We start from the raw sequence: 13,798 nt of genomic DNA on the forward strand, positions 1-13,798 counted from the left end.
AATCAAAACCCAGCAGATTCAGGAAAAACTCTACCTCCCCAACAAATAACTAAAAAGAATTCAGACAGAGGACCCACTCTGGGAGGAGAGCCACTGTCGCCCCAGATACCTACGTGAGGCTATGAAGAAGGTGTGGCCGACAGAGAGGAACTTAGCGAGGCCCGTTCAATCAAATCCTCTGTGTCCCACGAATCCCCAGTGGCCCAGCAAACATTTGTGTACCAGACATTTAATCTTCTTCATCTTCCTGTGACGTCCATTCCCTCCCTTTTACGTCCCACACACTTGCCCCCTTCTCCTTAGTTCGGAATGACATGTATGTCTCCTTTTGCCTGACTGTCTTTGGGTTTCAATGTCTGTGTGGATTCCCTGTACCTACAAAATTAAATTTGATTTTTCTCCCATTCATCTGTCTCATGTCAATTTGATTCTTAAATTTGATTTTTCTCCTTATTGGTCTGTCTTGTGTCAACTGGACTCTTAGTCCTGCTAGAAGGACCTTGAAAGGGACAGGAATTCTCGTGCCCTGATACGCCCTTTTATAATAAACTGTTTATCTAAGTAAATGGATTTCCTGAGTTCTAGGGGTTTGTGCCAGCCAGGGAGGGGGTTGTGGGAGCCTACACTTTGCAGCAGGTCAGTGAGAAGTCCTGGAGGGCTGGACTTGAGATTGGCACCTGATGTGCAGACAGTCTGGTCTGAACCAACCCCTAACCTGTGGGGTCTGATGCCATCTCCAAGTGGGTAGTGTCAGAAGTGGACTGAACTGTAGGACACCCAGCTGAGAGGGAAGAATAACCAAATTGTTTGGGTGTAGGGGAAAACCCACACATTTGATTGAGAGTGTGAGTGTAGAAAAGCAGGGGTTTTTTACCTTTAATCTGGAATTTGGCAATGCTTGGATGGACATTTTCTGAGTGCCCACTGTTCACCCCTCTCTGTGGCCACCAGGACAGAAACTGGGTGAGGAGAGTGAGACACGAGCCCTAGGTACAAACAGTGAAGAGGGAGCCAACACTCTCCCTCTGAAAAAAATCCAAAGGGGCCGTCAAGGGAGTGAGGTGCCCACACATGTTGCCCCGTGGATGGACTCTGAGTCCACGATGCTCAGAGAGGGAACCAGACAGAGAAAGCCACACGGGGTGCGGTTCCATGTGTGTGACACACCCAGAACAGGCTCCTCCATGGACGGGAAAGGGTCAGAGGTGGGTGCGAGGGGCTGGGGGTGCTAGAGGTGACCACTAGAGGAGTTGGGCTTTCCTTTGGGGGGATGGAATGTTCTGGACTTATAGTGGTGATGACCAAACAACCCTGGGAATGTACCAAATGCCACTGGATATAAATACATTTATGTTGTAGACATAGATAGATAACATAAATAATATATGCTAATTACAGAGAATATACAATTATGGATGATGCGAATATGAATATATTATATTATAAATGTAAATAGGTAACCTATATGTACCGATTATAGATGATAAGTAATTATAGACAATATGTAAAGGTGCACATGAATGCACTTAGCTGCAAATGTAAATATACAACATAAATTATATCTATTAATTTGAGGTGAAATAAAACTATGTATGATACATACATGGACATATGTAACAGAAATGTAAATATGAATATAAATGCCCCTCTAAATGGTTAATTGTATGTTATGTGGATTTCAACTCAGTTTTAAAAATTAATGCAAAGTCGGGGCGCCTGGGTGGCTCAGTGGGTTAAGCCTCCAGCTGGGCAGGGAGCCTGCCTCTCCCCCTACTTATGCTCTGCCTCTGTCTGTGTATCTCTCTCAAATGAATAAATTTCAAAAATTTTTTTAAATAATGCAAAAAACCCCATGGGGCACAAAACGTTAAGGCTTTAAATAAAGACACTCTGGGCTTGGGGGTTCACTGTGTCGCCTCTTTCTACCCCCAGCCCTGTCAGATCCCATCTTTATTTATAATTTTGATATTTTGCTTATGATGGATTTTTTTTTTTGCCTTGCTTTTTTTTTTTTTTTTAAGTACGCTCTCTACCCAATGAGAGGTTTAAACTCCCCACCCCAAGAGTTGCGCGCTTCGCGACTGAGCCAGCCTGGCGTTCCTGTTTGCCTCGCTTTTGATTATATGAAGTGCCACGTTGAAATATTATGGATCTCGATCCCTGAGTTTTTGACGCCCCCTCAAATCCTGCACCGGAAATGAGTGACCCAGCTCCAGGCATGACAGCTCCAGCAGGAGAGGGCAGAGATGGGGTCTGAGTCCTGGTTCTGCCCCTGGGTTGCTCTGTGACCTCAGGAACTGATTTTGCCCCTCAGAGTCCTAATTTCCTTTTCTGAAAAGAGGAAGCTAAAACTGCCCCCAGCCCAGAGCAACATTTTTTTCTGCCAGAGCAGCATTTCTGACCACTGGCTGTAATGCAGCCAGTGCACCTGGTACACAGTCGGAGCTCAGAAAATGTGAGCGTTATTATGCCCCTTGTGTTAATAGGACTCTTGAGGGGCAGCAAGCTCTGGCTCTGGAGTGGGGGCAGATGGGTTCCATCCTGTCTCATCACTTCCTCACTGTGTGACACTGAACAAATCACTTCCCCTCGCTAAGCCCTGGTTTCCTCCTTCTTTGCCAAAAGGCAGGAAGAAAAGCAAATGGTTATTAGGAGGATTCGAAGTGCTCGTAAAAGTGCTGACACAGCGCTCATAGAAACAGTCCCATGTGACATCATCTAGGATGCCAGCAACCGTAAAGGGCACTGTTCTTTCACGGGCCATTATGAAATAAAAACTCCTACCCATAACATTAGGCAGAAGACTGATCTTCCATTGACTGTAAGAGCCATTCCAATGTCAGAGTGGTTCAAACATGAAAAAAAAAAGTGCATTTAGAATGGATGAAATGTCGTCATAATGAGATGGCCACAATAGGAACAGATCTAATCTAATCATGGATAATAAAGGGCTTACTGTGTGCCAGGCACAGGACTAAGAACTGTACAGGTAATAGCTCATTAAAGCCTTATAGAAACCCTATAAAGTAGATGTTGGTATCAATCTATTTTCCAGAAAGGAGAGCTAAAACCCAGAGAGGTTGAATTACTGGCCCAAGATCACACAGCTGGGAAATGTGGGACTCAGCATTTGCACCCAGGTCAGTGGGCTACAAAAGCAACACTGTAAACCTCTAACCCTCACTGTTCTACCTGCAACAGATATTCAAAAGCAGGAGGGAGGAGCTGTTATTCCCACCCCCACCCATCATTTTCCTTCCAGTGAGACCCTAATCTCCCAGAGTCAGGGACCCTCTTTTGCTAGCTCACTCTTCAGCAGCCCTGGGCACAGGGCTCAACCCAGCGGTCAATACCCAGAGTTCAAAAAATGAGTAACCAAGGGGCTGGAGTATGGTTTTCATGCTGCACCTGGGACCCCAGGGGGCCTCAAGTTGAAAATAAGAAACGTAGTTCTACTCACCAGAGATGGACAGACAGGTCCTGAGGGGGGCCCTAGGGACACAGACAGAGACTGGGATTTAGGATCGAGAACCCAGGTTCGCAAGGCACTCCATTATTCGCGATCATCTACTATCATTCATTTCACCATCACTTACTGAGTGCCGGGCACTGTGCTGTTCACTGAGGGACTGAGCAGCCAATTGTTTTAGGATGACCCTCATGCCAAGAATGGATTTTAAGTTTTTAAATGGTTGACAAAAATTAAAGGAAGAATGATATTGCCTAGCCTGTGGGAATGGGATGAAATTCACATGCCAAAGTCCCCAAACACAAATGTTTACTAGAACACAGTCATGCCCTCTCGTGCTTTTGCACTTCTCTGGCAGCGGTGAGAGGTCACAAGGAGAGCCTCTGATCTGCAAAGATGAAAACCTGCATGATCTGTCTATTTACGAAAAGCCTAACTCCTGGTCTGAATAAATACAAAGGTGCTTGCTTCCACCACGTTCGGAGGGTTACCGTAAAACAAAACAAAACCAAACCACAACACAAACAACAAAAACAGAAGACAGTGTTGGCAAGGTTATAGGGAAATTGGAAACTTTATGGCGTTACTGGCAGAAATGTAAAATGATACAGCTGCTAGAGAAAACAGATGGCAGTTCCTCAACAACTAAAAATAGAATTACGATATGATCCAGCGGTTCCTCTTCTGGGTATCTACCCAAGGGAATTAAAAACAGGAATTCAAAGAGAGATAGATTTTCCCATCCATGTTCCTAACATTATCCATGATAATGTTCCTAACATTATCCATGATAGCCAAAAGGTATGTGCCCACCAAGAGATGAACAGGTAATGGACTATTATTCAGCCTTAAAGAAGAACATTCCAGGGCACCTGGGTGGCTCAGTGGTTTAAAGCCTCTGCCTTCAGCTCAGGTCATGATCTCAGAGTCCTGGGATCGAGTCCCGCATGGGGCTCTCTGCTCAGCAGGGAGCCTGCTTCCCTTCCTCTCTCTCTGCCTGCCTCTCTGCCTACTTGTGATCTCTGTCTGTCAAATAAATAAATAAAATCTTAAAAAAAAAAAAAAAAGAAGGACATTGGATGAACCTTGAAAACATTATGCTCAGTGCAAAAGCCATTCTCAAAAGGACCAACACCATTTATCTGAGGTCCCGAGAGGAGTCAAAGTCATAGAGACAGAAAGCAGATGGTTCCCACCATCTACCAGGGGCTGAGGGAAGGGGTGGGGCGTTAATGTTTCATGGGGACAGAGTCTCAGCTTTGCGTGATGAAAAGAGTTCTGGAAATGGACAGTGGTGATGGTTGTATAACTGCGAATCTTCCTAGTGCACCACTCAAAATGGCTAAAATGGTAAATTTTGTTATGTGTGTTTTACCATAACTGAAAAATAGTAACAATAAAAAAGAATGAGGAACAATCTATCCAGTTCCAAAACATCACCCCAAAAGAAAACCCATACGTATCACCCATTAAATGGTCAGTCCCTATTCCTGCCCAACCTCTAATATCTGGGAATCTCCCATTTGTTTTCTGGCCCTGTGGGTGCACCTATTCTAGATATTTCAAGTAAATGAAGTGGTTGCAAGATGCATTAAGTACTACTGAAGTGTGGATTTTAAATGTCTAATAATTTTATGTTTTTTTCAATTTTCACCTCAATTTTTTGAAGGGAAAAAAAAAGAATAAATTGATCTACATATAGTAATATGGAAAGATCCCAAGATATATTAAGGGGCAAGGGGCAAAGGGGAGGGCAGCAAAATAATGAGTATCAAATCTTCCGAATATATCATGGGGGACATGAGAACCGTGTTTGTATCTACTTGGATGTGCACTAAGAAACGCCGGAGAGGCACACAGAAAACAACTAACAGTAGTTATCTCATAAGGTAGGTGGTGCCAGGAGGAAGGAATCCTTGAGTAGAATGGAGAATTGTCATTTTTTTCTCTTTTCTCAGAGACTTCATTGTAATGGGAGAGGAGGAGGCTAAGCTGGGTGTAGCTTTAGGAAGGCAGTACATTTGAAGGCAGAAACTGGAGAGATGCCCAGATCTTGGCTCCTGAATGTCATGTCCCACTGAAAGGGCCAGGGCTCTTTGGGAAAACGGTGGATTCCAAGACTGGGGCGTGGCAAGTACAAGGTAGGTCTGGTATTAGGCCAGAAAATGAGGAAGAGCTCTGAGAATAAAGGAGACATAACAAAAGAACAGATGAGCCAGCCTGAAAGGGCTCCCACTGGCCAAAGCTGGGACTTTAAAGTAAGAATCCACGGGCATTTCCTGAGATAAATGCGTACGTACATACCTGACCAACGGGCAGATAGACACACACCCAGCTACACAGATACATAGAAGCTTGATACATAAATTGATACCTAAGTGATTAAGAGACACACAGAGACACAGATACATAGATGATCATTAGATACATAGATGACAATTGATAGGTAAGTTGATTGATTGATTAGGACACAGCTAGTCTTTATAGTAGAACATCTGTGAATAAACTTGGACAGAACCATGGAATTGAAAATGTATAATGTAGCTCCATTACAGAGAAATCAGGAAGCCCCAGGCCAAAAAAGAAAAAAAAATCTCTAAAATACAATTTTGGGGGAATTTGTCAAAATTTAAATATGGACTATAGATTAAATCATAGTATAATGTCAACATCAAGTGTCAAAATCAGGGTTGTTTGTTAAAATCATGCTATGGATATGTGAGAAAAGGTTCTTGCTTTTCTTAGGATGTATTTAAGGGTGAAGGGAAAATATATCTGTAAACTTACTTTTAAATATCTCAAGAAAAAAATAATATGAATTTTTAAAATAAAATGTGCAGAGAAAGAGTGAATGAAAGAGCAAATGAGGCAAAATGTTGACAGCTGGTGCATCTGGGGAAAGGCTATTTGGAGTTCTTTGCATTATTTTAGCAACCTTTCTGGAAGCCTGAATGATACAAAATTGAAGCAACAAAATAGGGGAGAGGTTCCCCTCTGCGGGTTCCTATTGGGGCTGTGAAACAGGCAGAGGGCGACTACAATAAGGGAGGGAGGTCTGGGGAGAGTGGGAAAGATCTGAGGTCATCAGAGAATGAGGTGGTCAGGTGAGCAGAGGACAGGGGAAGAACAGAGGTGGGGCAAACTGTGGGCAGGTGGCCAGGAGGCGTGAGTGGCCACCACACCTGATGGGACAACATTTGCTGTCTCTGAAGGAAACGGGCTGGCCAGTCTTCGGGCCCCTGTTCCTTCTCCTTTATGAGGGAGAGACCCTTCATACAAGAAGAATCAAGGGGGAAAGGACAGGTCATCATTCTCTGTGTGGCCCCCACTCTGGGCTCAGTAGGCAAGTTGGGCAGAACACGAACTTGGGAATGACCTACCATGATGGGCAGGTCCTCCCTATCTCAGGGGTGTCACCCCAAGGCTTCCCACCCTCACGGGACCTTCTCTGGACCCCCTTGCCCTCACTATGTCCAGATTTGAGGCACTTACATGCACATAGGGCTTGACTCTGTTACAGGGAAACCAGCCAACTTCGTTGGTAGCCGTATTCCTGCCCTAAAAAGCCAGAAGTGAAAGACACAGAGAGGTTACACGTATTCATGCGTGTATGAGTGTGCGCTGATCTTCTACCTAGTGGCCACTCTGTCCATCTATCTCTCTGTAGCCTGCAGGACCATGACCCACGGAGTGCCAGCCACTATCAACTTCCTGGGAAGACAGCCAGCTCAGAAGGGCCAGGCCAGCCCTAGAAATCCCCATGTTTACCACCCTTCCCAGGGCTGCCTCCAGACCAGCCTCCCCTGCCAGAGTCACTTCTAGGGACTGCCTATGCCAATGATGCCACACTCCGGTCCTTCTCCATCATTCCCACAGCCCAGCCTGTACCTCCCACCAGTTCTGTTCAGCCTCAGCCTTGGTAAGCTCCACGATGTCTCCAGGGTTGAGCCGTAGAAAAGGTCCAAAGGCTCCAGGGGGTGGAGGAAGCCCATAGTACTCCTGACACACCTCCATCTTCGGCAGGCCTGGAGGGGAGGGAAGGTGGTGGCTCGGTGTGATTGGTGGTCATAGATGTTCAAAACTGGGTCTCACAGCCCACCAGAATGGCAAAAAGTAGGGACTGACAGCACCAAGTGGTGGTGAAGATATGGAGCACCTGGAACTCTCCTACATTGCTGGTGAGAGTCCACTGGGAAAACTGTCTTTATCTCCCAAAGCTAAATAGGTGTCTATCTTGTGACCCGACAATTCCACTCAGGTGTACGTGACCAAGAGAAGTAAACACTCATGTCCACCAAAATCCTAGATGAGCTTTCTTCACAAAACCAAAAACTGGCAACAACCCAATGTCCTCAATAAAATGCATATGCCAAGTACAATATAATTGTACAATGGAATACTACACAGCAATGAAAAAGGTGTGAGTCTCACCAACATGATGCTGATCAAAGAAGCCAGAAGCAGGAAGAGGACATATCACAGGATTTCATTTTTGTGAAGTTCAAAGAAAGGCAAAACTCATCTATGGTGATGAGAGTCAGATGGGTATGGACCAGCAGCACTGTTCAGGAAAACCTTCTGTGTGGTGGAGATGTTCAAAAGTCTGTGCTGTCCAGTAGGACGGTCATTAGCCAGAGGTGGCTACAGAGCACAGGCGCTGTGGCCAGTGTGGCTGAGTACAGGGGTTTTGGGTTATTTAAACTAGTTTCAGTTTGTATTAGATCGTGTATTTCTAGAAATCAGTGACATGTTCCATACCTTGATCTGCAGGGCAGTTACAGGAGGAGAAATTCACGGAGCCATGTAGTTAAGATGTGTTCACATTATAAATCTTACAGGATGTATTTTCTATCTTAATAAAAAGTATGTGTGTGTATATGTAATATATGATATATATTATATAAAATGTTACATATAATATATGCATATACATTATGTATAAATATTCATATTAACCTATATATATGATATGCCTAAATATAAACCTATATATAATAAATACACAGACGCTTATATGTATTTCCATCATTGAGGACATTTGGGTCACTTCTAGTTTTTAACAAATGTAACTTAGGGCCCCTGGGTGGCTCAGTCAGTTAAGTGTCTGCTTTCAACTCAGATCATGATCTCAGGGTCCTAAGATCCATCGGGCTGCCTGCTCAGCAGGAAGCCTGTTTCCCCCTGTGCCCTATGTCTCTCTCTCTCTCAAATAAATAAGTTAAATCTTTAAAAAAAAAAAAAAAAGTGAAGGGACGCCTGGGTGGCTCAGTCAGTGAAGCAGCATCTGCCTTTGGCTTAAGTCATGACCCCAGAGGCCTGGGATGGAGCTCCACATCAGGCTCCTTGCTCAGCGGGGAGCCTGCTTCTCTGTCAGCCTGCTCTCCCCCTGCTTGTGTTTGGTCTCTCTCTCTCTCTCTCTCTCTCTCTCCCACTCTCTCTCTCTCACACAAATAAAACATAGATCTTTTTAAAAAACAAATAAAGCTGATATTTATTTTTGAATAAAACTGATTATGCAATATAGATACACACAACGATATATACATCCCTCCTGTTGAGATCATTTGTTTCTAATTTTTTACTATTTCAGATAAACCTGGTATATCTATATCTACATATTGATCTATATTATAGATATCTATAGACCTTTATATGGTGATATCTATATGTAAATATAGGTAGATAGGGATAGGTAGATATGAAATCTGGGTCTTTACATTGACTCTGTATGACTATGGGCAAAGGGTTTACTTCCACCAGCCACACCAAACTGTTCTCATGTGTTTAATGAAGGCTGGACACACGCACACCCTGCCTCTTAGCCTTTGCACATGCTGTTCCCTCTGCCTGGAACACCCCTGCCCTCCTCCTCATCTGCCTAACTCCTCTTCATCCATCGAATGTCCACCTAAATGCCTTCTCCTCCAAGAAGCCTTCCCTGAAGCCTCAGATTTGTCAGGTCCCTCAGTTTCATGCTTCAGAAAGCCCTCGACGTCCCCCATCACAATGTCACGTCTTCACGAAAGTCTGAGAGCTTCTAGTGCGTGGGGGACAGGAAGCACAGGTGTTCCAGCCATCCTTTGCCCCAGATGACGCATACAGTAGATACTAAACACAAGTCACCCATCCCTGCTGTGATTCCACAAAATTCATTAACTTAGGAATGAGTCCGGCCTCTCCGCACCTCCCCCACCCCAGCCTCCACCCCCTGCCGCTGAGCTAAAAAGAACCCATGTCCTTCACTTCCCCGTCTTGGAGGTGGAGGGCATTCTGCTGAAACCACATATCATAGTAAGATTCTGTGGCATGGAGTCAAGAGGAAAGGAGAGAACAGTCGGAGGAGTGCCTAGCGACGAAGGCTAGAGAAGGAGCCTGGGAGAGAAGATGCAAAAAGAGACAGTGGGTAAGAGAAGTGGGTGGTGAGAGAGAGAGCATCTTAGTAAGGACTACCCTATGCATCTCTTCCTAGGGCTTGAGCAAAGCAAGTAAAGAATTTGAGCTGGTTATTTTTAAATTCCTTTCAGGTTTCTAGGAGTGGAACAAATGGGACCCCAGCTTTATAAGCAGGACCTTACGTTGTCAATAATATAATTGTGAGATCTGAGGCAAGGACTGGGTTTCCTCCTGCTCCACACTGCACATCCCGCCCCCCGCCCCCACCCCAGACTCACCCAGCTCATTCCTTTTCTTGTCCTGAGCCCGGCGATGTGGCTTATCCTGGAGGGAGAGACCAAGAAAGCAAGTGTGGCTACTGGGCCCAGCCTGGGGCCTCCTCAGCGCCTATGTGAGCACCCAGCAAAGGGCCCTGCCCACCCCTCCTTAATCCCCATGACTTGCCATGCAGAGAAAGGAGCATGGGGGGGTCTTACCTTCTTCATAGTTCCTGAAAGATCTACGGGATGGAAAAAGAAATAGTGAGGATGGGAAATCGCCCACACGGAGCCAAGCCCACCTCCCACCCTCTCTCGCCCAGTGGTACCTTGCCCATGTCGGCCACACGGAGGGACCCTTCCCAGACATTCCTTATGTGCAGGTGCCCGGCACCGATGACACCGGTACCCCTGATAGAAGGTGCCTCTGGGAAGCCAAAGCAAGAGAAAGGAAAGTCAGTGATGTTGAACAGACACAGGCCATCATTTTGCCAAGGGTCCCCTTGGGTTCTCTTTAGGGCCAGAAAGAGATGACAATGCTGAAACTCGAAGAGCCTCCAACCTCCCAACTCGGGGGACAGATGGCTGGAGGCGCCCCTCTAAGAAGGAAGAGTTCCCCAAGTCCAGGCCCCAGGGCCATCCTCGCAGATGCCCACCTCAGCAGCATCTGGCAAGCCCTGCACGATGTGGTCTCCTCAAAGGAGAACATCTGGAAGTCATGCCCGTTGGCCGTAGCGTTCTCAGGGTAGATGTTGGAGCTGGAGAGGGGAGAGAATTCCATGTGATGGAGCAGTATTCAGCCGCACAAGGGAATGAAGTAGGGACGCGTGCTGCCGCTTGGATGCATCAGAGCTGCCATATTGGATATGCTGCATCAACCCCATCTTGCCTCCCCCTCCCAGCACTGATGGGCATTTGGGTTGTCGCCACCTTTTGGCCATTGTGAGAAGTGCTGCTACGAACAGGGGTGGAGACCGAGCGCAAACTGGTGGTTGCCAGGGGCTGGGAGCAGGGGGGGTGGGGAGTGACTGCTTTGCCGCTGCAGGGTTTCCTTCTGAGAGGATGAAAATGCTCTGGAGCCAGACAGAGCTGATGATTGCACAACGCTGTGATGTACTACATGCCACCCAAACACGCACTTCTAAATAGTTCGATTTTTTGTTACATGAATTTCACCTCAAGAAGAGAAAGAAAAAAGTGGAGGAAGAAGAGGGGTCCAGCCTGGTGGCAGGAGCTCACACAGACCCGTGGCATTCTGAAAACGCTGGCAGCATCAAAAGCCTATCCCTCCCATTTCCCAGATGAGGAAACTGAGGTTCAGAGGGGCCCTGCAGAATTGCCTCTCAGCCCCTGCCCGTATGCAGACAGGACGGGGGGGGGGGGTCTCACATGGCCATCTCGAACTGCTCCATCCACTTCTTCTTTAGTTCTCGAGTCTTGAAGAACAGCTCATAGCCCTGGGCCCCTTGGTCCTCGATCAGGAGGAACATGTGAGTCCACTGCAAGGAAGCAGGGTTCAGAATGAAGGCATCCACTCTGCAGAGAGTGGACCACACACCCTCCCTTCCCTACCCCCTGTGGGGAGAACAGGGTCAGGCCAGAACAGCCTCTGCCTTCAGGAGGACCCGGCGTGGGTTCCCTTGTAATGGTCTACCGAGGAGAACCAAATACACATCCATAACTAAAATCACATGCACGCACAAGCATATACACACTCAGGTCACATACGGACACACACACCCCGGCATTCTAAAGGTCAAGGGGAAAGCCTTGAGCTGCACAGGGGCTTCCCAGCACTGGGGAGCCCAGTTCTGGCCTCAGAGCCCACCTTCTTGTTTTCTCGATCTCCAGAGGAATCATCTCGAACCTGGAAGCTATGTAGGTTCACAAAGTCCTTGAGGTCGTAGGAGTCCCCTCGGCGCTTACAGATGAGCAGAGCTTTGTCCAGCAGGAAGGCGTACCTGCCAGCAGCTGGGTCAGGTACCCCTGTCGGGCTCCTGACAGCAGTCCCCACGGGCTCCCTGCCTGATCTCCTCCACCTTCTGTCCCCACCTGCTGTCCATCTAGGATTCCTACCCTTCGCCTCCCCTGTGGCCAACTTGGCAGTGCCCTCCTGCCTGTCCATCCTGATCTCACCCCCACGACCGGTCGGTCTTGGCTCCACCCACACACCCACGCCGGTACTCCGGCAGGTCCACCCAGGCTCCACCCCCTGGTATAACTAGAAATCTGGCCCCACCCCTGCTCAGGTTCTACCCTCTACCTATTGGTTCCACCCACCTGTCCATCTTGGAGCGCCGCTCCACGGAGGTGATCTTGAGCTCGCCATCGATCTTGGGCCGGCCATAGTGCGCCAGAGACTGGTCCTATGCGGCAGGAAGGGGGTCTGGCAAGGGGCCACCAAGGAGAACACCAAATGCTCTCCCCATATGGCCACACGCCTGGCTCTCCCTGCCCCACCCCCTCACCAGGTTCTCGATGGACAGCTGGAAGTTGGTGATCTGCCGCAGCGTCTCGTTGTCCCGCTTGACCTCATTCACACACTGGGCCAGGTCCTGGGGGAGGGGGGAACAGGTAGGAGGCTACCCCCACGCAATCCCCTACCTGGCTGGGGAGAGGGGTCAGTTCCCACCAGGGACTGGAAGGAGGTGTAGAGACGGTGTCCTCAGCATGTCCTGTCCCCAAGGGGGATTCTGGGAATCACTCACTGGTCGCAGAGCTGTGTCACTCTTGGTGAGAGGAGGGGCTGCCCCTGGGTGGGACCGTGTGCCTGGGCTGCACTACCTTGAATGCACGTGTGCCTGTGGGTGACCACTTACCCTCATGGCATCCAAGGCCAGCCGCAGGCTGTCCTTCTCCACCGCATCCTGCGTGTGTTTGACCAGCTCCTGCGTGGTCCACAGAGATAGGCATTACCTGGACCTGCCCTCTCCTCTCAGGGGCCCTCCAGGCAAGCCTGGCCCGCGAGCTTCCTCCTTCCACCCAGAGGGTCCTAGAGCCTGGCCCCTGGAAGCCCCGCTGCACCCCACTCCCAGGACACGGAGAGGTCCGGAAGCCACGCCCTTGCCCCGCCCCGCTCGCGCACCTGGAGAAGAAGGTGGTACTTGAGGACCCGCTGCATGGGCACCATCAGCAGGTCCCGCAAGGTGAACCTCCCGTTGTTTGCTCGCTGAGAACATTCCTAGGGGGCCAGAGAAAGAAATGAGCAAGATGAGGGGGAGATAGGAGTGGATTTTTCTAGAACATGAAGCATCATGTCTCCCCCAAAGAAATAAAAGGAAGAATTTCCTGGAAGACTGGCAAATCCTGCCTGGGGCAGAAGCCCCAGATTCCACAAGCTGAGTGGGGCTGGCGAGGGCGAGACACAGGTGGTCAGGGCCTCCACGAGGCTGGACATACAGCACACACAGGGGACTGCTCATCATCTCTGCCCTGTCCGGGCTTCCACGAGACACACTGGGCCAGGGTGGTATCAGCCCAGGGTGGGGACTCGCTGTGAAGCTGAAGCTCAGCCTGGACTTGGGGCACAGCCAAGGCTGGGGCTCAGCCCACGCTGGGCTGGGGATCAGTTTGGACTCAGAGTTCAGTTCAGGGTCAGGACCTTAGCTTGGTGTCAGTGCTGAGTCCAGAGCTGGGGTTCAGCTGCGGTCAGGGCTCAGTGCCCCCACCTGCCTCCTCC

At 48.4% G+C, this 13,798-nt stretch overlaps 1 protein-coding gene across 2 annotated transcripts in view; it reads right to left on the reverse strand.

Moving 5' to 3' along the window:
* The window catches only part of VAV1 (vav guanine nucleotide exchange factor 1), a 48,407-nt gene that overhangs the window by 6,519 nt on the left and 28,090 nt on the right, over nucleotides 1-13,798 (reverse strand). For both annotated transcript variants that reach the window (XM_013045332.2, XM_004771616.3), the window contains exons 10-22: nucleotides 13,205-13,300; nucleotides 12,939-13,007; nucleotides 12,588-12,674; nucleotides 12,400-12,485; nucleotides 11,948-12,080; nucleotides 11,509-11,618; nucleotides 10,776-10,877; nucleotides 10,449-10,546; nucleotides 10,339-10,361; nucleotides 10,141-10,186; nucleotides 7,358-7,494; nucleotides 6,962-7,027; nucleotides 3,461-3,492 (exon numbers count right to left, since the gene is read on the reverse strand). In XM_013045332.2, the coding sequence (XP_012900786.1) occupies nucleotides 3,461-3,492; nucleotides 6,962-7,027; nucleotides 7,358-7,494; nucleotides 10,141-10,186; nucleotides 10,339-10,361; nucleotides 10,449-10,546; nucleotides 10,776-10,877; nucleotides 11,509-11,618; nucleotides 11,948-12,080; nucleotides 12,400-12,485; nucleotides 12,588-12,674; nucleotides 12,939-13,007; nucleotides 13,205-13,300 (1,085 nt within the window). The remainder of the gene's footprint in view (nucleotides 1-3,460; nucleotides 3,493-6,961; nucleotides 7,028-7,357; nucleotides 7,495-10,140; nucleotides 10,187-10,338; nucleotides 10,362-10,448; nucleotides 10,547-10,775; nucleotides 10,878-11,508; nucleotides 11,619-11,947; nucleotides 12,081-12,399; nucleotides 12,486-12,587; nucleotides 12,675-12,938; nucleotides 13,008-13,204; nucleotides 13,301-13,798) is intronic.

Source organism: Mustela putorius, unplaced genomic scaffold (genome assembly GCF_011764305.1).
Source record: "Mustela putorius furo isolate JIRA1106 unplaced genomic scaffold, ASM1176430v1.1 tig00000095_pilon_pilon_pilon, whole genome shotgun sequence".
Classification (NCBI taxonomy): Eukaryota; Metazoa; Chordata; class Mammalia; order Carnivora; family Mustelidae; genus Mustela; species Mustela putorius.